Here is a 25,731-nt window from a genome sequence, read left to right on the forward strand (position 1 = left end):
ACCATGTTGTCTTTTGCGTTTGTTTTGGTGTTTGTTCTTGTGTTTCTGTGTGCTGAGCATTTAGTTTTATTAGGACATCTTTTTAGTGAACAGTCTGCTTTAAGTACTTAATCCTTACTACCGTCATGAGCATAAAAATCAAGCTACTGTAACAAAATAACACTAACTATTCACAATATAGAAACACTAAAAACCCACTAAAGACTATACCATCAAATACAATGGCCATGGAATACAAAATTAGAAAAAAACATAAGGGATTAAAATTATTTAGAGTAAAAGTATGTGCAGTAAATCAATGGAATAAGTGAAAATGTACAAAAAAGAGAAATAGAAATGTTAGTGACTGTTTAATAAAGGAAAGATAAAAGATTATAGATGAATATCATAAGGATGTTGCCCAAAGGGTGAGAGATATATAACTGATCAACAAAAGTGTGTAAGAAAAATAAATAAACCTAAGAAGAATGAAAATAAAAACATAAACATTCTTTTTAAAAACAAAATAAATTAAAATACTACTAATATATTGTAATAAGATAAAGAGAGGAATAAATTAGAAAAGACAAAGCGTTAGTGCTCTTTCTGACCCCTCTAAATTTGTATTTGGCTGGGTGGAGGGGTGGGGTCACTTTAAGCTGCACGGTCTTGCTTGTCCTACCAGTCAGACTTTGTTTTTCAGCCAGCTAAGTGTGACATGCCCACCAGTACTTTTCCACGTCTTTTCTTTGTGGATGAGGAGCTGCTTCTCTTGGCTTCACTTAACATTGCAGCATGGGGCCAGGCAGATTCTTTCCTATTCACTGGATTCCCTAGCTTGTACACTTCAGGAAAGACTAATATTCTAGGTAGGAGTTTCTCCCATTTGCCCTGGGAGTTAGAAAAGCAAACAGCACTGGCATCTGTATATAGAGATCACTATACACTTTCAAACACACTCAGCCATTGACATGCTGCAGGAGGGATGAGGGGAAGAAGTCAAATGCTTTGCTGGTGCTTCATAGTTCTCAGTCCCATTGATAATGCACCTCAACTGACATGGCTGGCTGCAGAGGCTGGCCACCTGGTGATGTGAGGCTTGGGTTTATAACATGCTTAGATAAGGTGATGTAATCGGCATCTAGCTACTGAGGATGAAGTTGATTTCTAACCATGACCTTCAGAGTCTGAGCCAAACCTTCCACTTGAATTTCTTAGTTAATAACATCAGGATTGCCTCCTATTTGTGACTTTTTCCCATCTCACCAAGGCTCCAGGATTCTCGAGGTGAAATTGTTCCCTGTTACTAGGTCACCAACATGGCTCAATATTAAACAGAGATTCACTGTCATGATGGTTGCTGACCAAAATCACCACATCAGAGAAGTTACATCTTTTTTTTTTTTTTATTCTTTTTTAATTAAAATTTCCAACTGCTCCCCGTTTCCCATTTCCCTCCCCTCCTCCCACACATTGCCCCCGAGAAGTTACATCTTACCAGAATGTAAGACTGCATTCAAGGCTTTCAGGAGCTGTGAGCTTACCCTTCAGCAAGACTGTTGGTCTCTTTTCTCTGAAAAGGAGGCTTAGCTAAGTCTTATGCATCCTCTCTCACTAGGAAATTGCTACAGCAAATGAGAACCTACAGCAATGAGGGCCTTACCTTCTGATTTCCTGTGGATACCATATCAGTCTGTCTGTGTTTCTTAGGTGTCCTGTTGCCCCATTACGTGGTATGAGACTGTCAATGTCTTTTCAATCTTTCTACCTTTGAAAGATAGTATAAACTTCAGTGTCACACTCTCCTTGTTCCCATGTCACATGTAGTGACTTCTGAGTTACTGTTTTAGACAGGGAGTTTTAGACTTAGACTTTCATATCCCAGATATGCCATTTTTTTTAAGAAATGGAAGAAACTGACATCTATACATGACATCTATAATTAGTCTGGCAAATAAATATGAGTTTATATAAACATAAGTATCTAGGAAACTACTAAGAAGTCAAAATTTCAATTGCAGACAGAGTTGGAAACCCCAAAATTTTCATGTGTTATTTGCAGAATAGTATCAGAATGTTTTGACTTTAAGACTTCAAATTTTATTTAGTCTTCACTTATTTATCTGAATATCAAAATCTAAAGAAAATAAATGCTGGTTTGAAGAGGAAATAGCATATACATGTATATACAAAACATTTTAATATATTATGTTTGACATTTTAACTTTATCTTATATTTATATCTCATATTAATTACATTTAATATGCCATATTAATATAACATATAAAATAAAATGTACATGATTTTGTATAATATGTATTATCTATATCACATGTTATAATAATTCTCAATAACACAGAAGTGTAACGAAGTTGAGCTATGGGTGGCTTAAAAAAATAAAACACATAGGAGTACATTTATATGTGTTAGGTTGTTTATAATCAAAAGGTTATTCAAATATTTTACCTATTTATATTCAAAGCAAATTGACATTCTTAGAAATTGTTCTATTTATATCAAAGTTGTTAAAACAAAACCCCAATTTTAAAATATTTATGTTCCATTATAATAGATGCTTAACATTTTTCTGTTAAAATTTTCCAACGTTTAAAATGTTTAAGGACATTTAAAGTTTGGTTTGGGCTGGAACCTTTATAAAGCCCATTTTTGTAGCTCTGTTTAAATGGAGTTATTATACAAGTGGCTTGTACTTGTGTACGAGGCAAAGAAAACTTTTTAGTAGTCATTGATGTTGTTTTAAGGAGAAACTTGTAAGAAATGTAAAATTTCAAATATTTTACATTTAGCTCCAAAACAAATGAATATATAGCTGAACGAAAAATAAACATCATTGCATAGTTATAGTGTACAATTTAACTAATTCTTTGTACACTTATTGTAGTCTATGATTCAAGGATATAAAACTTGAATGGTTCTGTGAGTGGTGTCATCCACCTAACATTGTTAGGAATCACTTTTCAAGGCGCACATGTCTGTTTTATCCAGCACCACTATCTGAGTGTCACAGCTGGGTTCTGAGTTGTCCCAGCTGAAATGACCATTCCCATGGTGCGCAGTATGTACAACTATGTACTGCAGTCAAGATGTGGTGCCTTTGGGTTCAATTCCTCCTGAAAGATGTTTTATTACATCAAAAATCTTTCTCCTGGGGACCATTTTGTCTTCTGGCTGTCCTGTAACCACAGCCGTTTTTTTCTCCAAGTTCAACATTCCTATGAGTAATCTAATTTCTTGAGGTCTGCTGTTTCAATAGTCTGAAAGCCCAGGAAGGACAAAAGTATCTTTGTAGAATATCCCAGTTTTTTTGAGCCTGTAATAATAGCTCATTGTTTCCTGTGCTGTGTGATCAAGTAGAAGCTTCATCATAGTAGAAAGCTTTGAAAATTAAACACACATAAGCTCAGGCATGAGGTTAGGTCTGGGAAGGACTGGCCCATGCCTGCACCCACAAACAGAACATAAATTACAATAGGTGGTGGAAGCTGCGTCATCTTAAGTTGGCATTTTCAGGGAAGCATACACAGTAAACTTTTATATTTTATGGTTAATTAAAATTCTACACATATTTTTGAACCTTCCATATCTTAGGTGGAAACCCTAGGAAATTGGGGTCCTGAGATAAGCAGGCCTCTTTCCTAGAAGGACCCACCCTGGAGGAGGGAGGGCAAGTGTTATAAGAAGAGGACAAATAAAAGTCCCTGCCTACCAGTTACCAGGCTCTGCTGCTGGGCTCAGCCTGCTCTTATTCTGAATAGAGTTCTTACTTCCTTGGCCTCTAAAATGAAACTCTTGGCTGCTCTCTGGGCTGTGTGTTCTTTATTTTGGAGTGCAGAATAAACAAGACTGAAGCTAGAATTGAGACCAGGGAGAACCGGAGACCTGCTGCAGGACATCTGGTGCGCAATACAGGTCCACTTTCTTTACTTAAAGGGAACAGAGAGGCATTCTCCTCCTTCCAACACCCTTGCCCAGGACTCGGCTTCTGCTTGGCAACTGTATTGTCTCACATCCTTCCTATCTTCTAAGGGTACTGAATTTTTTTCCTCTTGTTGCTTTTTCTGCTCTAAGAATCATATAGCTTAAATGGCTCTTCTCTCTCCTCCCCCTCTTCTCTGTCACTGCTTGTATCCCTGGTTTAATCGCCACCTCCACCCTGCCTGTTGGTTTCATTCTTTTCTTTGACCCAAAAGAGCTGAAAGGGCAGCTGTGTCTGGTTTGTTGCTTCTGTGACCATTATTGAAAACTTGGAATGGTCAAAAACCTTGTCTTCAGCTGTTTCCCACAGTAAAACCCTTTTGCTTGCTCTAATATGTCCTGGAAAGACATTGGGGTCCCCTGCGGTGATTATTCTGAAGTGGCACTTTGCTGTCTGGGGAAGGTGCAAGACTTTAAGGATGAGTTTAGATGATCCTTTTTCTGAGGGCTGCAGAGCAGAATGTGTTTTTAACCAAGCTGCCTTCTTTTCTTATGACACCCCAGAATAGCCTTGGAAAACATGAAAACTGCTGACAGGGAGTGACCCTAAACCACCATCATCCCTTTTATGGGAATCTTTATTCCTATTGCTTGGATTTTTTGGTTGTCATTAAAAATATTTTTAAAAATTATTATTACTACTGTTGTTATATTATGTGCGTGTTTGCATGTACATAATGTTTGTGGGGGTACATATGCCATGGCATTCATTGAAAGCTATGAATATAGTTCTGCAAATTGGTTTATTGCTCCCACCTTTACGTAAGTTCTGGGGGTCAATCTCAGTCTTCAAACTTGCACAGAAAGTGCCCTTACAGTCCAAGCCACCTCACAGACAGATGCATTTTGCATTTTAAATGAGCTCAGGGCCCTTACATAAGAGGCATGTACTATGCCACTGAGTCATACTCCCAGCTTGTGTGCATTCTTCAAAAAGCCTATATGAAGTCCTTACCCCTAAACAAAGCAGGGACTGTGTTTGACTCTGTTGTTTGCTGACTGGCACCAGCTGTGTTTTCAGGAAATCAGCAAACTCAAACACCAGGCTTAATTGAAAAGGGGCCACAAATATCTGGGAGAAACCTCTTGAATATAGATAGAGCTTAGGGTAAAACTAGGCTGGTTCATGTCTAGGGGACAGCCCAAGCATAAAGGGGACATTTGAGAATGGTTGGCATCTGGAAAGGATGACCCAGAGATTGGTTACTGTTTAATCACTAGATGAGAATTCCCTGGTGATACCTAAAGAAAGGCATGACTGCCCTCTGGAGAGTAGAGGATGCATAGGTAAAATGAGGAACACCCCATCTGAAATGCTTCTTAGCTTTCTGATTCATATTCCTTCTGTTGGGGAATCAGATTCACCTCCATCTCGTCAAATGCCCCCCCCCTCCGACTGCATACTAAAGAAGTGGGACAAGTTTAACAAAAACATTCTCAAAAGGAGGCAATCTGTTTTCATTTGCATTACTGCCTGGCTCTCCTAAGAACTGGGGTGCGAAGAATTGATCTCTAATGTGAGTCTAAATCCAGAATCCTTGCTACAGTTATTGACATGCTCTTCAGGGGTGACAAATGCAATGAGATCCCTTATGTTTAAGCCTTTTATGTTAATTACATCACTGTCCTGCTTGATCTACTTTGCCGATGAAAACGACAAAAGGGGAAAGTTTCCTTTGTCCATATGTGTGCAGTTAAAGGATAATCTAACAAGAATGAAGCAAGTTTACACACGTGTTGTTCAAATTATGTTCTTTATTCTCCTTTCTTTTGCTGCAAGGTTTTCGATATATATATATATATATATACACACATACACAAACAAAGGTAATTCTCTGGAATTGTAAGTAGCAGAGCCTGCGTTTCTCAGGGTCCAAAAGCAGATAAGGGATGTCCTGAGTGACACTGTCAGTATCTTTAAGGTTCTGAAGAGGCGAGGCTAAAAGAAAATCTAGGCAACACCCAGGAGACTGAAAAGCTGGTTTAGGAACCTTTAAATTCAAAGAGGGAACAGGGGAGTTGGTGCATGAAACTACATTTCTAGGTGTGCTTTAATTAAACTAGGGATAAGTGTAGGGTATTAACAGCCATTTTTAGGGTTAGAGCTGGGGGTCAACTGAGGTCAACACTTTACCTACCAAGTTGGCTGTGGGAGAATTTAGGGCACTCAATCTCAAACGAGTTTGGACATCCTTTTATCTTTGAAGTTCCAAAATTTGATCTATTTGAAAGACTCCATTCCGAACTAAATGTCCTGCCAAATAGAGATAATTGTAAAAGCATTAACCTCCAAGCTTTATCTCAGGGAATGAAGCAGAGATTTGACTGTGGGAATCAAGGTTTTTGGTTGTGTGACTAAATTTTCTCACCGGATGCACCACAGATTGGAGGAAAGTCATCCAATAAGCAAAAGGACAAGGCATGTTTTTCAGTGTCCACAGTCCTTGTGGGACAAATAGGTCCAGTTATGAAGCATGTTGCAGTATGTATTATGCATATCAAAACTCTATAGATAAATGAAAAGTCATCTACCTGACCACTCACAGATATATGTGCCCATAAGATTAAGATGCAACCATGAGATTTCATATACACATTACATGAGAGTACACATGCAGGTATTGTGGAGATACCAAGCTGCTTTTGCCAAAGTGAGCACTGATTTTCAGTGTCAATGTTCTTGTAGATGTTTTCTAGACAGGATTAACCTCCATCAATACTAATCGTCACCTGCTATAACTCCCATGCCCCTGACACTTTTCCTACTGGTTAGACTTTGTTGTTCAGCCATTTAAGAGCAACATGCCCACCAGTGCTTGTCCACTTCTTTTCTTTGTGGACCAGGAGCGGCCTCTATTGGCTACACTTAGTATTGCAACATGGGGCCTGGCAGATTCCCATTCTCTGGATTCCCTAGCTTGTCCACTTCAAGAATGTTTCTGCCATTTGCAATGGGGGTGAGGGAAGTGAACACTGCACCAACATCTCTATCTGGAGACTACTGTCTATTTTCAACGCACACTCATCCGTAGACACGCTGCCAGAGGGATGAGGTGAAGAAGTCAAATACTTTGCTGGTGCTTCGTAGTTCTCAGTCCCATTAATAGCGTACCTCAACTGACATAGGAGGTTGCAGACCCGGCCACCTGGTGATATAAGGCTTGGGTGCATAACACACATAGATAAGGTGATGCGGTTAGCTGCTAGCTACTGAAAATGAGGTTGATTTCTATGGCCTTCAGTGTCTGAGCCAAATCTTCCACTTGAAGTTTCAGTTGCTGACACCTGTTTTGCCTTTTCTTTGTGATCTCCTTTCCCCATCTCACCCAGGATCCAGGTTCGCCGAATTGAGATTGTTTACTGTTATTAGGCACCCCAGGATGGATCAGTATTAAATAACAGATTCACTATCATGATGGTTGCTGACCAAAATGATCACATCAGAGAAGTCACGGTCTTTCCAGAATTCACAACTGGATTCAAGGCTTTCAGGAGTTGTGGGCTCTTTTATCTGACAGTGATCCTAAGTTATGGCTTCTGTGTCTTTTCTCTCACTAGGAATTTGCCTGGTGGGTGGGTACAGCAGTGAATAAGGTAACCTCTGACTTCCTGTGGGTACCATACTTTAGTCTGCCCATGGTTCTTAGGTGTCCTGTTACCCTGTCACTTCCCGTGTTACTGTCACTGTCCTTCCAATTTCTCTTTCTTGGGAAGAGAGCATATTCTGTATTGTCAGACTCTCCCTACTCCCGTGTTACATGTAGGTGTCTTCTGAGTTTCTGCTTTAGACAGGGAGTCTCAGAATTAGACATTCATATCCTAGATATGCTATCCTTTTTAAAGAATAGATGGAACTGACATCTATACATGACATCTGTAATTAGCATGGCAAGTAAATATGAGTTTATAAAAATATAAGTATCTAGGAAACTACCAAGATAGCTTCATTTCAATTGTAGATACAAATGGAAATCTAAAGAGATTTATGTTTTATTTGAAGAATTATATCAGAATACTTTGACCTAAAACATCAAATTTTATTTGGTCTTAACTTATTTATATCAAGATAAAAAACTAAAGAAGATAAATTGATGATTTGAACAGAAATAATAGCATAAGTATATGTCTGTTGTTATATAAATCTTACTAACATAGATGTTTAACATAGTTGTGCCACAGAAGGCTTAAAAGAAGAAAGTCCATAGGAATAAATTTATAGATGTTATGTTTGTTATCTTCAAAAGGTTATTTACAGAATTTTTCCTATTCTTTCCCTTTAAAGCAAGTTGCATTCGTAGAACTTGATCTATTTTTACCAAAGTTTAAGGCAAAACACCAAGTTTATAACATTTATGCTGTATTATAATAGATGTTTTAAATTTTATCTTAAAATATTAATAACTTAATATAGCTAACAATTATTTAAATTTCTATTTGAGTTGAAATATTTAAATGTCCATTTTTATTACTCTGATTAAATGGAACCATTATATAAGTAGGTTGTACTTGTGTACCAGGCAAAATGAAAACTTTTTAATGGTCATTGGAGCTCTTTAAAAAAACTTATAGGAAATTTAAGATTTCAAACATTTTAAATTTAGCTCCAAATAAATAAATAAATGCTTTTGCATAATTGCAGTCCTAACTTTTACCAAATTGTTGTGTTTTTATTGTAGCCTATGATTCAAAGAATCCAAAACTTAGTATGTTTTGTTAGCTGGTGTCATCTACTTAAAATTGTTAATAATCTTTTTCATGGGGCACATGTCTATTTTACCCAGCACCACTATCCTTATGTACTCCTGAATACATTATTATTCCTATTCCTGATTATTACTTGTACTGAATAAACAATAAAGTCAATTCTGTATCATCTAGTATAAATCCAATACTTTCAGTATGCAAAAACCCTCTTTCTGCTTATTGAGATTCAATAACTTTTGAAAGAAGTTCTGGAAAATCTAATAATACCATGAGAATAGCATATAATTTTGACTTTTGGACAGAACCATAAGGACTTTGAGCCAACTTACTTAAATTTCTTGATTTGTAACCTGCCTTTCCTGACTTACTAGCATCAGGATAGAATGTAGGGGCTACAGATATTGGTGTTTCCCATACAATGTGAGGGAAAATCCAGTTATTTCTTTTTTAAATTGACCTCTCTTGTCTTTGGGATCTTTGATGTTAATCTTTCCCCAAAGATCTTCAAGCTTTTTGCCAATGTTTGTTTTCTGACCACAATGAGTCAATTTCATCATAAGAAAAAAAATACAACAATTTCTGATGTGTCTATTCCTGCAACTCAGAACATTTCCAAGTAAGTTTATAATTTTTTACACTGCTTACATGGTACAAATATCCATTCTAAGATGTTATCTTCCCTCTTCTAAAATCCCTGTTGGAGAAATCATAGAAAGTCAAATAACCAGAATGCAATCAAACTCTGGATCCAAATGATCCACGTGTATATCCTGTAATTTCTTTCCCAACAAAGCCAATTCTCTCTTATTTCAGCTCATTTTTCTCTGAGATTATTTAAGTCCTTGTCACTTTTCAATGTTTGGAACAAATTACTTATTTCTGGATTTGTTACTCCAATAGTGGTTTGTATATAGTCAATGTCTCCCAGTCTTTGAAAGTCATTAAGAATCTGCAGCTGATCTTTCCTAATTTGCACATTTTGGGGTATAATTTTTGTACAACCATTTTATATCCTTAGTAACCAATAGAATCTCCTCCTTATATTTTTTCAGGACAATTTGTAATCCCCAATAATGCAAATTTTTCTTTAAGTCTCTAGGGTATCTACATTTGAATCTGCTAGTAAAATATCATCCACATAATGGCAAACTATTGATTGAGCTTGCATATCATTTCCAGTGGTTGACGTACAATATTTTGGCACAGAGTGGGGGTATTTAACATTCCCCTGTGAGAGAGTCAGTCAGTAGGGGCACATACATTTATCCCAGCACGTGGGAGCTAGAGGCAGATGGACCTCTGTGAGTTTAAGGCTAACCTGGATACATGAGATTGATCCTGTCTAAAAAGAAAAGAGGCAAGTAGTGGTGGCTCACACTATTAATCTCAGCATTGGAAGTGATAAGGCTGGGTGGAAAGAATAACCCTGGCTGAGGTTTCAGACTGAAGTTTCATAGGATCAGTATTCAGTCTTAGGACTTGCAGAGATAGGGTACCCCATTTGGTCTCAGGATTTCATGGAGGTAGGACTAGTGGCTGGATACTGTCCTTCTTTGATAATTCAGATTTCATCCCCTAAATTCTGACTCCAGGTTTTTATTGTTAAGATCAACTAGAAATCATGCTACAACTGCCTCCTCCTTTCTGCTGCCTGACCATTAGATAGTCAATTGCAGGACATAAACAGTAGGCATACAGCAGTATTGCTTAACCATTGCTCAGACAATAGTACTAGTTAATCACTTGCTAGGGAGTAGAAATGGTTAAAGATTAGCCAGGATGTAGGAATGGCTAACCACCATGATGGGAGTGCCACTTGTTAGTCATGAGACAGGAAGGTGATTTATGATGTTTCTCAACTTCCACTTTGGGGCAGCAGCACCAGAAGATTCAGGACGTGCTTAGGCAGAGGAGTGACAAGCCATGAGTTCCAAACAGCAGTTTGTCAAACTAAATGATGGCCACTTCATTCCAGCCCTGGGTTTTGGCACCTATAAACCCCAAGAGGTAAGAATGCATGGTTATCAGTATTTCTAGGCTAGCTATTCCACGTACAAGAAGGCAGATAGTGAGGCTTGGCCTACATCAGGGCTTGATTGAGTCCCAACCTGTTTATTATTCCTGTTAAATGGAAGTTGGAGCAGTGGCTGCAATTGGTGGCTGAGGGTAGGAGACTAATCTGTTTTCCTGATAGGCTGAGTCAGAATTCTGTCAGAATAGGGTCTTATGCATGCTTGCACTTCTGCTTGTGATCCAGCAGGGAGGAAGGCTTAATGGAGAACAAAGGGAAGGCCTAACTCTCAGAACATTTTTTTTCTGATGGTGGGTGTTAGTGTTGTGTATGATGGGGCTACAGGGTACATGCCTCAGAGGCATTGGGACCTTTACTATAATTTAGTCAGGGAATTCAGGGGTAGGGAGAATGCTTGTTTATGTTCCCTGGTTTTTCTTGCTGGAGACTAGGCTCTCTGGTCTTAGCACAATGTGGCTGTTTTTTTATTATTATTATTATTTATTTATTTATTTATTTATTTTCCCTTAGATTTGTTCTTCTGGTCCAGACCTGTCTGTGAATTTAATGTTCTTGTTTGGGGCCTGTCAGCTCTAAGAGTGAACTTGAAATGAAGCTTCTGCCTGTAGGCTGAGGCTTAAAGGGACAAATCCATGACCTAACAATTCTGGGCACTATGTTCTTCCTATGTCTGTGTTTCTCAACTGGAAAGAAGAGAAGAAAGTCACCATACTTCCTATCAGTGCTCTTAGTTGCAGTGAGGGCGAACTCTCTGTTTATGTCTATAACCCACAGCATGATAGTTCCTCTCAAGAAGGCATGATCCATAGAAATCATTGTGATAACTCGGGGTGTCTCCCTGTAGTAATGTATGAAACAACTATTTGAGCACTATCTCACTTTGTTTTGGAGTAGCCTTCTGCACCACGCAGTGAATGCTGCACTAGAGCCAAGTAATGTCCCCCATGTACAAATTCTGAACTATAGGAAATGTACTGGAATTTACAATATATCCCTATGATTGGGGGAAGGCAGACCTAGTAACAATAAGTGTAAATTCTTGGTCTTCATTAGTGCATGTTGGGTTTACAGAATCGTGGTCCCCAGAACTGAAACTATCAAGGTATACTGTTTCTTAACCTAAAGGGAATTTCTTGTTTGTAAATTTCCGGAATCTTTTAAATTCTGGGACAATAGACCATTTACCTTAACTTCAAATTCATACATTTCCTCCCTATTAGATTTATGCATATTTACAAAAATAAATCTGGAGATATATACAGGATTAGTTACTTTTGCAAAGTGACAGAAAGAAAAACAGCAACAGGTCTCAAGGGTCCTGTTAAACCATCAGTGTTGGTAACTCACAGAGTGATTCTTATTCTTAGCTAAGTCAGAGCTGGGATTCAGAGAAGGTAGTACAATCCAGAATTTCAGTCATTGTGTTTTATTATGGAAAGACAACTGTAGAAATGACTAAAATAATCAAAAGCAGCAGTCTGAATTCCTTTTTTATTCCTTTGTATATTTGTACGACTATATGTGTTTGTGTATTTGTGTATGCCTGAGGTCAAAGTCTTCCTCAACTCCTCTTTATTTTTGTGAGGTAGTGTGTCCCACTAAGTCTAGAACTCAGTGATTCATCTTGGAGGCAACCCAGTGACATGCTGGGATTACGCTGAACTGGATTACACATGTGTGCCCCTATGCCATACTTTGCTTTTACATGAGGGCTGGGGCCTGAACTAGGATTCTGAGAGTTGTTAGTAAACACTTTATTGATTGAGACATCTTCTCAGTCCACACCTTACGTTCTGTAATAAAAGAACTGTCTTCTCTTCATCCAAATCTCACAGTCGAGGCAGCGATTTTAGATTTGTTTCCAGTAAAATCTTTTTGTGTGTTTGTTTTTCCAGACAGGGTTTCTCTGCAGCTTTTGGAGTCTGTCCTGGAACTAGCTCTTGTAGACCAAGCTAGCCTCGAACTCACAGAGATCCTCCTGCCTCTGCCTCCCGAGTGCTGGGATTAAAGGCTTGCGCCACCAATGCTTGGCCAGTCAGATCTTTTTCAAGCAAATATATTTGGAGGGAAGGGCTGACTCCCCAAGTGAATACTATCCAACATGATGTAGGCAATTTATTTTTAATGAGAACATATTCATAGAGGAGATTTTCTTTTTCCTGACAGTATTTAGGTATGTCAGATAAAGATAATGGATATGCAGAAAGACAAACATAGGATACTATTCTCTGTTCAACTTCCTATTATTAACTTAGCCTTGCTTATTATCTGAGATCTTTGCTTTCTCATCCTTTTCAGGCAGTATCTTAGTTGGAGTCAAAGAGGAGTGTCTATGTAATTGTACTTTGTCCCAAGTAGACTTTCTTGTGCTCATTTTGCTTAGTAACCTCACTACATGAATGGAGTGTGACTTTCAAGCAAATATTTGAACCCCGTGTGAGCTTGGCATTCACCAGTGCCAGGATTGTGTGGGTATAAAGAGGTTCTTGGATATGGAATTCTTACTCTTAGTTAGGAATGAAACTCCAAGAAAATGGACTGTGGCTCCTTGCATCAAGTGTGGAACAAAAAACTGACAAACATGGAACCTGTGGAGATGTTTATTTTTCTGTGTTATTTATCATATTTCTTCAGTATTCATTCATCTTATAGAATAAAATGTAGGAATTCAAAGAACAGGGGACTAGGCTCTTGCCTTCTGGTCTGAGGATGACCTTAAAGAAAAAATTCTTTCTTGTCTAGCAAAGTCCCATCTAAGCTCACTCAGAACATGCATCTCTAAATACCTCTTTTTTTTTTTGTTCCTCTAGGTTCAAAAGAGCAAGTCACTGGAGGCTGCCAACCTAGCTATAGGTGTTGGGTTCCGCCATATTGATACTGCTTATGCATATCAAGTAGAAGAGGAGATAGGACAGGCCATTCAAAGCAATATTAAAGCTGGTGTTGTAAAGAGAGAAGACATGTTCATAACTACAAAGGTAGAGTTTTTATAGCATGCAAGAGGGCAAATTATTGAATTTTATATATATAAAGAAGTTAAATTTATATTACTTGATCAGAAGCTGGTTAAAGGTGTCAGTTGTATAAATGGGTGAGAGAAAGTAATGGTAGATTATAATCTTTCTGAAATTAATTTAGTTCTTAGACGTTATTAGTAGTATGTGTTTTATTTCTTGAGTAACTTCATTGTTCAATAAATGAGCTAACAATAACAAAAACATTGTTTTTGTAAACAATGAGTTTACATTGTTATGTATGAGTAACGTAAATCCTGTTTTAAAAATGAATGATTACAACTTTCCTTCAAGTACAAAAATAGTTCAGTACTAGGATAAATAAGTTGCATGTTTGGGCAATTTATTAACTGATCACAACTTCCATTCTTCACCTTCTGTAGCTCTGGTGTACTTGCTTTCGGCCAGAGCTGGTGCAGCCTAGTTTGGAAAAATCACTGAAGAAGCTTCAGCTGGACTATGTTGACCTTTACATTATGCACTACCCAGTGCCAATGAAGGTTGGTGATCTTTGTCAAATGTACATATTTTTTCGTGGGGGAGTGGATATCATTTTTATGGATGGTTGAGGCTAGTTTTTATTATAATTTCATGTAAATTTATGATAATAAACATTTGAGTAGGTTCCACAAGGTGCTTACTGGATTATGAAATGAGGTATCCAAGAAATGGCCAGAATCACAGATTAGAGGTAACTTCCAGAAAACATGCCTTTACACATTTTTTACATTTATTTGTGTCACTAGATATTTGCTTGGGTCTTGTCCTTATTTTTTTTTTTTACTGGCAAAGGTGTCCAAAGAGAGTTTCAGCTTCAAGGTCTTGGCATATTGTGGCTTCTCTGCATCTTTTCTTATCACAATAAATCTTGCACACAGTCCTGATTGGCCATCCTTGGCTCACATGCCTGCCCTGGGCCTACAGGCATTCATACCTATTATTTATCTTTGGGCAGGATTGATATAAATTCTTGCTGGTGGTCAAGTGCATGCAATGACTGTGTTTCCCAGTGAATATGAAACATTTTTGTTTTAACAAAAGAATGAGTAGACAAAAGAATGCAAGTCAACTAGGAGAGCTCAGTTTGTTGTTTAAAAATATTATTTAGATGCAAGAATTGTGGTGTGTGTCTGTGTTTGTATGAAATAAAAAATAAAGAAAGAGAGGCCATCAATTTGAGAGATAGCAGAAGCATACATAGGAGGTGTTAGACTGAGGAAAGGGAAGAACGGAAATGATTTAAGTATAGTATACTTTTAAAAATAAGAAGAAAATTATAAGAAAGAAAAATTTTAATTATTCCTATAGATAACATAAGAGAGTACAGCAAAACAGGTCTCCTAAAGAAACGTTTTGCAACTCCTCATATCTATCACTTGTAAATGCAGTGTAAAAAATAATGTTTCACTTCCTCTATGTTTGCCTATTGTCTTATTTCCAAGATAGTCCTTATTTTTTGAAAACATTATTTGTTTAATGTGTTTGCATGTTTTATTTGTATGTCTGTGCAGTGCTATCTTTGGAGACCCCAAGATGGCACTAGGCCCCATGAGCTTGCTTACAAATTGTTCTGACCAACCATGTAGGTGCTGGCAATTGAACCCAGGTCCTCTGAAAAAGAAGCCAGTGCTTAATCACTAAGATATCTGTCAGCCTCCTCCAGGATATTCTTAAAAAGTGAGACAAGTGTTTTGTGAGATTTCTTCAACAAACATTTCTCTTCTAGCCAGGGGATATTGATTTTCCAGTAGATGAAAAAGGGAAAACGCTATTGGACACAGTGGATTTCTGTGCCACGTGGGAGGTGAGTATTTTCAAAAAGACAATAAATCAAGCAGAGGGAGGGAGAATCATAGCATTTTCCCATAGGTATAGAAATTGATTTATATGCATACATATTTGCTGGAATGAAAGGGGAGGAATGCATTACTAAAATGTAAGGAAGGGAAAGTGAAGAAGTACTCAGGATAATAGGAAAATTTGTTATTTTGCCACCTTATGTAGTAGCCTCCTTAATTTACTAGTGGTGTCATAGAAACTCATCCTTAGCAGACACCATATTAACCATTATCATCATTATATTGACTTCTTCATATTTAAGTCCTATGATCATTTGGGCAATTCATTCCTCTCCATATTTTTTACTGTCTATTATCAAATTTAGGGCCATTTACGCACAGGTAAGTATTCTAATACTGAACTATATGTCCAGCTTATGACAGTTTTCTTTGTAACTACTTCAACTTCTCTTTATACTGATATAGTGAATTGCAAGTATGACACTTTCTAACCCCTTTCTCATCACCAGGCATTGGAGAAGTGTAAGGATGCAGGATTGGTCAAGTCTATTGGGGTGTCCAACTTTAACCACAAGCAGTTAGAGAGAATCCTGAATAAGCCAGGACTTAAGTACAAGCCTGTCTGCAATCAGGTAAGGGTTCTCATTCCTCCCCATCTCTCATGCTTTTCCCCACCCTGTACTACTGACACTGGTCATTGGTCCTCTGCCCAAGTGATTTTCATACTGTGGAAAAGAAGATTCTGAGAGCAGTACCACTGGTTAAAAAGACATGGGAGATTCTAAACGTTATCTTGTACTCTTAAATATTGATAAGAATGGGGGCAGACTGTATAGAAGCCTGCTTCTGGAGAATGTATAGATTTAAAGCTAGTCTGGCAGGCAGAAGCTGAGGGCAGAGGAAATTATCTCCCCTTTAGCTGAGGGTATTGAGTAGCCATAGGATACTTCGCTGGAAAATTGAGCTAAAAAAATCACTCTGTGGACAGGAATTATGTGGAGCTTAGATGCTTCTCTCTGTCTTGCTATTATCCTTACTCTTGATTTTAATAAGTTTAGCAGCTGACATTTTTACCCACTGAACTGCCTGGCTGACCACTAGCTATTTTTTGACATAAAACTTCTCCTGACAAAAGTTATTAACAGGATCTTACAAAATTAGTTATTATGTCTTTCAAGAAAAATTGCAATACTTTAATCTTTTAAATTCAAACGTGATATTGAATATAATTTTCTTAGTCTAATTTATTGACTTTAAACAATTTTATTTGTCTTAATATGAATATTTGATATAATCTGATCTCTATCATATCCTTTCACAGGTTGAATGTCATCTTTATTTAAACCAGAGTAAGCTGTTGGATTACTGCAAATCAAAAGACATTGTTCTGGTTGCTTATGGTGCTCTGGGAACCCAACGATACAAAGAATGGTAATAAGATAAAGAGTATACCTGAAGCACGACTGTCTATTACCATCACACTACTCAGTTTTCAAGTAGAGAAAGCTGTCTTTAGAAGACCCATGTGAAGCAGAAGCTGGTGGCTCAGGGACTTCTGTGTGTTCCCGGAGTCTTTTTTGTCTTCTGATTGCTCTAATATAATGCTCTGACAAGAGAAACTTCAGGGAGAAAGGGTTAACTATGGTTCCCAATTCTAGGGTACAGAACCTAACAGCAGGCAAGACAGGGTGTCAGGAGCTGGAAGCAGGTGGTCCCTTCACATTGTAATCAAGAAGCATATAATGACAAATGGAAACTAAGGATCTGATCATTTTTTTTTATTTATACAGTTCATGATCTCTTGCTTGCTCGCACCCATAATTAAAATAGGTTTTCCTATATCAATTTTCATAATAAGATAATCTCTCCCAATCATTTTAGAGGTTGATCTTTCTGGTGATCCCAGACTTTATCCAGTATATATGTATATATGTATATATGTGTATATATATATATATATATATATATATATATATATACACACCCATCATGACTAGTCTAGAATGCACTCTCTATTTTGTTTTGCAGCACCACAACCAACCCAAATCCTTGACCTCTTGAACTTATTTCTCCTTTCCTACTAGGGTGGATCAGAATTCTCCAGTTCTCTTGCATGATCCAGTTCTTTGTGATGTGGCCAAAAAGAACAATCGAAGCCCTGCCCTGATTGCTCTTCGATACCTGCTTCAGCGTGGGGTTGTACCCCTTGCCCAGAGTTTCAAAGAAAATGAGATGAAAGAGAATTTGCAGGTGATGAGCTCTGTTCCATATGGTTGTTACTTAAAATCTTTCGTATGCTTTTGGGTTGTTATGTAGTATCTTTGCATGCTTTCTTCCTTTAAATCTTTGTGAACTTTTTTGAGATGAAACCTATATTTCTAGCATTTTGTGTACATATGAACTTTCAGGTGCATGAGAAATCTTTTGTCTTTGACATAAACAACAACATGACTTGATAGAGTTAGTGTTGGAGAAGATTTAGATTTTGCTTTGCCTTGTCAGCCAAGTATTGCATACAAGAACTCTGAATCTAATATCCTTTGTTTAGTTTTTCTCCTGACCATTAGTCAAAACAATTTTATGGACCTCTTCTTTATATTCTGAAATAAGGGATCTGGACTGAGTAATTTTGATTCTAGACACTTCTATGGTTTTAATTTTATTTCATTGCATGCTCAGATATTCTAATACATGCACTCATACTGATTAATTGTAAGTTTACATTTCTCCTTACCAATATTTTTTATTTTCAAAATTTCAAATATACTCTATTATACTATAAAATTTTAATGATTATGAAAGAATTCTGGGTGGTGGTGGCACAACCCTTTAATCCCAGCACTCAGGAGGCAGAAGCAGTTGGATTTCTGTGAGTTTGAGGCCAGTCTGGTCTATAAGAGCTAGTTCCAGGACAGGCTCCAAAGCTACAGAGAAACCCTGTCTCAAAAACCAAACAAACAAACAAAATCAAAAAAGAGAAAAAATAATTACTAAGAAACAATTCTTAATTAGAAATTTATTTTGAATAACATTTATTTACCTTAGTGTTCTTCAATTTAAACGTTTGCTTTACTTTAGCCTGAACTCAGTGAAAATAATCTGTCTATGCTAGGTTGTTTCACATATATTTAAAGAACAATTGTGCATTTTTCAGGGCAATGAGGCCTCTTAAGCTCAGTAGACTGATTGAGCTTTTCTTCAGTTCCATATAGGTTTCATAAAACTGACAAATTTTGTATGTTTTACGTCTACATTTAATGTTGTCTTAGTTTCTGTCCTGCCCGGTTCCCACAATCATTAAGTCCTGAAGAAATCACACAGAGGTCTACATTAACTATAAACTGATTGGCCCATTAGTTTAGGCTTCTTATTAATTCTTATAACTTATATTAGCCCATTATTCTTGTCTATGTTAGCCACGTGGCTTGATACCTTTTTTGGTGAGGAGGTACTTGTTGCTTGCTCTGTGTCTGGGTCAGGAATACAGACAAAGCTTTTCTCTTTCCAGAATTCTCCTGTTCTCATTGACTTGCCTCTACTTCCTATCTGGTTGTCCCACCTATACTTCCTGCCTGGCTATTGGCCAATCAGCATTTATTTAAAATATAATTGACTGGATAAGATCATTGTTCCACAGCACTTAGCCCTCTTTCAAAGAGAAAAACAAAACAAGAACTCTGAATCTAATATCCTTTATTTAGTTTTCTCCTAACCAGTAGCTATAACAACTTTTAACCAACTATCTAAACAAAGGAAAATATCTATAGTCCATTTTTTAAGAATGTCGGCATAGTTTTCCATGCTACTTTCTGCTGTTTGGGGGGCGCTGATAATCTTATGGCGACCTAAAGAAAATTTAGAATTAGGATCATGTTCTGACTGGAGTTGCCTGTGAGGTTTGTTCATCTCAAGCAGCAGTCTTAAATCTCTTCTGGATGTAGAACTCACACATCTGGGCTATCTCTTTCTACTGGAGATTTCTCGGGTGGTCCCCCTTGATCAAACCTTATTTTTCTTAACTCAGAATAAATCCATAGCCTCTCATTTTCTGTGGAAACAAAAGCAAAACCTCTTCTCCAAATTAACTTATCTTTTGACTTCCATTTTGAAGTCAAGGTATTTCAAAATACCTATCTTGGATTAATTTAGCAGCATTTTTTTCTTTTTCATTTATTTATTTATTTATTTATTAAAGATTTCTGCCTCCTCCCTGCTACCACCTCCCATTTCCCTTCCCCTCCCCCAATCAAGTCCCCCTCCCTCATCAGCCCAAAGAGCAGTCAGGGTTCCCTGCCCTGTGGGAGGTCCAAGGACCTCCCACTTCCTTCCAGGTCTAGTAAGGTGAGCATCCAAACTGCCTAGGCTCCCACAAAGCCAGTATGTGCAGTAGGATCAAAATCCAGTGCCACTGTTCTTGACTTCTCATCATCCTCATTGTTCGCTATGTTCAGCAAGTTCAGTTTTATCCCATGCTTTTTCAGACCCAGTCCATCTGGCCTTGGTGAGTTCCTGATAGAACATCCCCATTGTCTCAGTGTGTGGGTGCACCCCTCGCAGTCCTGAGTTCCTTGCTCATGCTCTCTCTCCTTCTGCTCCAGATTTGGACCTTGAGATTTCAGTCCGGTGCTCCAATATGGGTCTCTGTCTCTATCTCCTTTCATCGCCTGATGAAGGTTAATATCCAGGAGGATGACTATATGTTTTTCTTCGGGTTTACCTTCTTATTTAGCTTCTCTAGGATCACGAATTATAGGCTCAATGTTCTTTTTTTTTATGGCTAGAAACCAATTATGAGTGAGTACATCCCATGTTCCTTTTTTTGGGTCTGGTTTACCTCACTCAGGATAGTGTTTTCTATTTCCATCCATTTGCATGCAAAATTCAAGAAGTCATTGTTTTTTACTGCTGAGGAGTACTCTAATATGTATATATTCCATACTTTCTTCATCCATTCTTCTATTGAAGGGCATCTAGGTTGTTTCCAGGTTCTGGCTATTACAAACAATGCTGCTATGAACATAGTTGAGCATATACTTTTGTTGTATCATAGGGCATCTCTTGGGTATATTCCCAAGAGTGGTATTGCTGGGTCCAGAGGTAGGTTGATCCCGAATTTCTTGAGAAACTGCCACACTGCTTTCCAAAGTGGATGCACAAGTTTGTATTCCCACCGCATTGGATGAGTGTACCCCTTACCCCACAACCTCTCCAGCAAAGGCTATCATTGGTGTTTTTGATTTTAGCCATTCTGACAGGTGTAAGATGGTATCTTAAAGTTGTCTTGATTTGCATTTCCCTGATCACTAAGGAAGTTGAGCAAGACCTTAAGTGTCTTTTGGCCATTTGAACTTCTTCTGTTGAGAATTCTCTGTTCACCTCAGTGCTCCATTTCATAATTGGGTTGATTAGCATTTTACCGTCTAGTTTCTTGAGTTCTTTATATATTTTGGAGATCAGACCTTTGTCAGTTGCGGGGTTGGTGAAGATCTTCTCCCAGTCAGTGGGTTGCCTTTTTGTCTTAGTGACAGTGTCCTTTGCTTTACCGAAGCTTCTCAGTTTCAGGAGGTCCCATTTATTCAATGTTGCCCTTATTGTCTGTGCAATTTAGCAGCATTTGTAAACAAATACCTTTTAGCAGGTTGCTCCTTCCTCAGCATTCAAACAATTCAAAGAGAACTTAATAACATACAGTATACAGACTCTCTGTGTATTCTTCATCTTTACATGGCTTTATTTTAATCTTTATTTCTTTTATTTTTACTTTTAATTTTTGACTTTTAGAGACAGGTTCTCTATGTATCTTTGGCTGTCCTGGAACTCCGTCTGTAGACCAGGGTGTCCGTGAACTCACAGAGATCCACTTGCCCCTGCCTCTCAAGTACTGGGATTAAGGTCATGTGCTACCACACCTTGAACATAGAGGTCAGTCTACCTCTGCCTCCCAAGTGTTGGGACTAAAGGTGTGTGCCACCACACCCAACTACTCTCTTTTTTTAATTTAATGACTTTAACCTTTAGTCTGCATATATTTTTAATATACTGTAAACCATTTAGAGGTTTTCTTTATCTTTGACTCTCTCTTTACTGTATATCTCTCTTTTTCTAACTACATGAGTATTTAATTTGCTAAGTGATATGACTAAGGTTAAAGTCATGGTTTTATCTAGCCACAGTTCTTAGCTTTCTGAGATTTCCGGCTCATGGCAGAGGTACCTGCCAGTGCCATGTTTATTGCCCAAACTCCATGGCACTTAAAGATCCCTGGCATCAAGCAATCTGCAGCAGTCTGCTAACAAATCACACTCAAATGCTCTGTAGCCAGACCTCCTGGATGAAAGAGTCAGAGTTTGTGCTGGCAGGATTGCCCACAAAGCCAGCATTTTAAAATGGCATGGCTTTTTTTCCTGCTATGACTGAAAATGAAAAAGCATGCAGTCAGCTTGTCATCAATACCATTTAAATATTTTGTGGTAGGACCTCTTAAAAGAACTGCAAGGTTTTACAGCTAAGGCTAAGTCAGGAAGCCTTTCTTAAATGAGAGTGTTTGCCACTAGCAAGCAGAGCCCACCTGAGAAAATGCTGCTATCAATAAGCTGTGATAAATTCTACCCTTTTCTGTCTAGACTGACATCCCAAACTCTCTCAGGCTTTATGTAGATGCATTTGTTCACACATTTAGCAAAAATCATTTTGAAATTAAAGTGTCTCAAATTTTAGAATTTGGACAAACCTTTACATACATTATGTTGAAAGTGCAATTGTTTACATTTTAATGATTCATTGATGGATTATAAAATGTAACTCTCCATGCAAATTGCTGTTTGTTTGATGTATTTTAAAATTTTTCTCCAGATTTCTTGGAAACTACTTACATGCTGCTGTGGTCTTTAATGTGATGTTAAATGTATTGTTTTTGTTTGATTGTTTGTTTCTTTTTGTTTATTTTTCTCAAAATGACTATGAAATTTCCTTTTGTCTATAGCATTGTACAAATTTAATATATCTCAAAACAGTTTTCTTTCATTATTACTTGGTATTTATTTACCATGAATACTTTAGTAAACAATGTTCACCATTTTTAGGTGCACATATACTAATCACATTGCTTTTGAGGTATAAACTCTGATTCATTCAAATGCTAAAACCCTTGTATTTTCCTGAAGGTTTTTGAATTTCATCTGTCTCCTGAGGATATGAAAACCCTAGATGGCCTGAACAAAAATTTTCGATATCTTGTACCTGAGTTGTAAGTAATGTTAATAAGCACCTCACCTCAGTTTATTTCATGTCCAAGTCTCTGCCTCCCTCTTACATCCATGATGATTCAGACACCAGATATCCTAGTTTTCTGTATCAAGTTTCCCATGAATATTGTTAATACAACATTCATTTCTGCATTTTTGAAAATGTGAATTCGTCATTTTAAAACATGGAGAAGGTTTTGAATTAAGTAAGATAAAAACCTTTAGAGAAAAGCACTACTGCATGGGAGAATTAATAACTAGTTAACGATCTTTAGTTTTCTTTCCTGCTCTATAGTTAGAAAATTTGATAGGTTGTAAATTACAAAGACTGCATAGGTACTTATAGGTGCACCTTCTTCTATCTATCTATCTATCATCTATCTATCTATCTATCTATCTATCTATCTATCTATCTATCTATCATCTATCTAGCTATCATGTATTTATCTATCTATCTATCTACCTATCTATCATCTATCTATCTATCATCTATCTAGCTATCATCTATTGATAGATTGTAAATTACAAAGACTGCATAGGTACTTATAGGTGCACCTTCATCTATCTATCTATCTATCTATCTATCTATCTATCTATCTTCTATCTATTTATCTATCATCTATCTATCTATCTATCTATCTATCTATCTATCTATCTATCTATCTTCTATTTATTTATCTATCTATCATCTATCTATCTATCTATCTATCTATCTATCTATCTATCTATCATCTATCTATCTATCTATCTATCTATCTATCTATCTATCATCTATCTATCTATCATCTATCTATCTCTATCTATCTATCTATCTATCTATCTATCTATCTATCTATCTATCTATCTATCTATCTATCTATCATTTATCTATATCTTCTCTTGTTGTCATTTTATTTCTCAATATTAATAAATATGATAAGGTTTTAAGGAGGTTTAGAAAAATCTACAATGCCATGTAAATTGGTATATATATTAGCATTATTAAGATTTTTGTTAGTATACGGCAGAATAAAGTCAATGAAAATATACAACTCAGTGAGAGAATCATTGTTGAAAATAATGGGTAATACTTGTCACACCTTAATAATTAATTATTTTTATCAATGCATATTTAGAAATGTTATTTAAATAGAGAAGTCTACAAATTATATAGTTAGCTGCTTGAATGGGAGACCATTTTATTAATTCTCTAACTGAACCTAATACATTGCTTTTTAATTGATTGACAGTGAGTGAATAATTAATGAATTACTAATAATTAAATGGAAGTGAAAATAGTAGACATAAATGATATTTTAATGCATATTAAGATATTTTCATGTTGACCATTGTGTACAGTTACCTTGAACATAAAGATGACTTATATCTTCCTCCTTTGTCAGGAGGCTAATGTTAGGAAGGATTTTAGCTCTTCATTGATTGATTCATAGATGAAGCTAAGGGAGATGAATATTAATTAACATAGGTCTTTGCATATTCTGTTCTAGGTTAAGGGACATAATTGAAAAATAATTTATAAATTGTATTTTTAAAAAATTTCTTATACATGCTTGTAAATGACTGCAAGAATATCATCTTTTACAACTCATCAGGGAACAAAATGATTGACTTTCACCTTGATGGTCTCTTCCTAGATATCACAATTTACATTGTAGAAATTGATCAAACAGTGTGTGTTTGTTTTTATTTCCTATTTTAGTTTTGCTGACCACACTGAATAACCATTTTCTGAGAAATATTGACATGGGAGGGGGCTGGCATTCACTCCAGGATCTATCCAAGATGCATGAACTTGCCTTTTGGAGTCCATTCTCTATGGTGGGATACTTTGCTCAGCCTTGATATGAGGATTTGGGGGAGGGGCTTGGTCCTGCCTCACATTGCTATGCCAGGCTTTGTTGACTCCCAAAGAAAGGTCTTAACCACCCACCCCCCCGGAGGAGTGGATGGGAAATGGCAATGAGGGTAGGTGGAGAGACAGGACAAAGGGAGGGATTGGAAGAACAACCGGGGTTGGTATGTAAAATTAAATGTAATGTTAATTAAAATTAAGAAAAAAGAAAATTTAAAAATACTAAAATTATGAATAAAAATTAAGCATCAGAACCAATAAATAAAGAAAGAGAAGAAAATATACTTGGACACTTAGATTTGAGTATCATTGCCAAAATTGTAATTATTTACTTATAAGGGTTTTTGTTTGTTTGCTTGTTTGTTTTTGAGAGAGCATAAAGATTTGGATATCTTTCAAATAACATGCAACTAAAAATAAAATTTTTGTTCTGTGCAATAAAGAAATGGATCTCAACAACAATAACAAAAGGAATATCACCTTATGCAACTAATCAGGGAATAAAACAACTTTCTCCTTGATAGTGACTTCTTAAATGTCACAGTTTACATTGTAAAAATGAATCAAACAGTGCATGTTTGCTTTTATTTCCTATTTCAGTTTGATGGGCCACCCTGAATATCCATATTCTGAAGAATATTAACTTGGGGACCTAGTCATGACTACCAGAAGTCACTGTGTGCAGTGATGTTGGTGATGTGACCCAGATGCTGTTTGGAGGATGCCTCATTTCCGGTCAACCTAAACTGCTTCTTACCAACTCTCACATTCAACTGAAGCTCCAGCTTCTGCTGAATAAAAACGGATTTAATTTGAACAAAATTTCATTTAAGTTGAATAAAAGGGATTTAATTTTCATGATGCCTCAAAATAAATATAACATTTTCTTCTCAAAAGATACATTGTTTTTTTTTTAATGAATCATTATGGCATAATACTGGTTTTGTTGGAAGTCTGTGGATGGTGTTTGACATGATGATTTCCATTTTATAAACATTTCAGACTGGGTTAGGTGGTTGTTCCAGACCAGAGAATGACTCTTAGCAGTTGTCTATAAGTCAAAGGTCCTCTAGCCCCGCATCAACAAGAAAACCCTGCACACATTCTGTG

The 25,731-nt window shown here is 36.9% G+C and overlaps 2 protein-coding genes across 2 annotated transcripts in view; both read left to right on the plus strand.

Annotated features, from left to right (window-relative positions):
- Positions 1-25,731, plus strand: part of LOC130885468 (aldo-keto reductase family 1 member C13-like) — a 288,678-nt gene that overhangs the window by 199,584 nt on the left and 63,363 nt on the right. The window lies entirely within an intron of this gene.
- Positions 3,874-25,504, plus strand: LOC130885470 (aldo-keto reductase family 1 member C13-like). Its single transcript, XM_057786968.1, has 10 exons — positions 3,874-3,897; positions 10,560-10,687; positions 13,523-13,690; positions 14,110-14,226; positions 15,453-15,530; positions 16,035-16,157; positions 16,847-16,956; positions 17,610-17,775; positions 22,689-22,771; positions 25,222-25,504. Exons 2-10 carry the CDS (start codon positions 10,604-10,606, stop codon positions 25,262-25,264), a joined length of 972 nt encoding a protein of 323 aa, XP_057642951.1. The 5' UTR covers positions 3,874-3,897; positions 10,560-10,603; the 3' UTR covers positions 25,265-25,504.

The sequence above is a fragment of the Chionomys nivalis genome, chromosome 13 (assembly GCF_950005125.1).
Source record: "Chionomys nivalis chromosome 13, mChiNiv1.1, whole genome shotgun sequence".
Classification (NCBI taxonomy): Eukaryota; Metazoa; Chordata; class Mammalia; order Rodentia; family Cricetidae; genus Chionomys; species Chionomys nivalis.

Excerpts from the sequence above, each read along its gene's own strand:
- LOC130885470 (XM_057786968.1), top strand. The coding sequence starts at position 10,604 with ATGAGTTCCAAACAGCAGTTTGTCAAACTAAATGATGGCCACTTCATT. Across the intron at positions 14,227-15,452 it reads ACTACCCAGTGCCAATGAAG|CCAGGGGATATTGATTTTCC; the intron begins GTTGGTGATCTT and ends TTTCTCTTCTAG. Across the intron at positions 16,957-17,609 it reads ACCCAACGATACAAAGAATG|GGTGGATCAGAATTCTCCAG; the intron begins GTAATAAGATAA and ends CTTTCCTACTAG.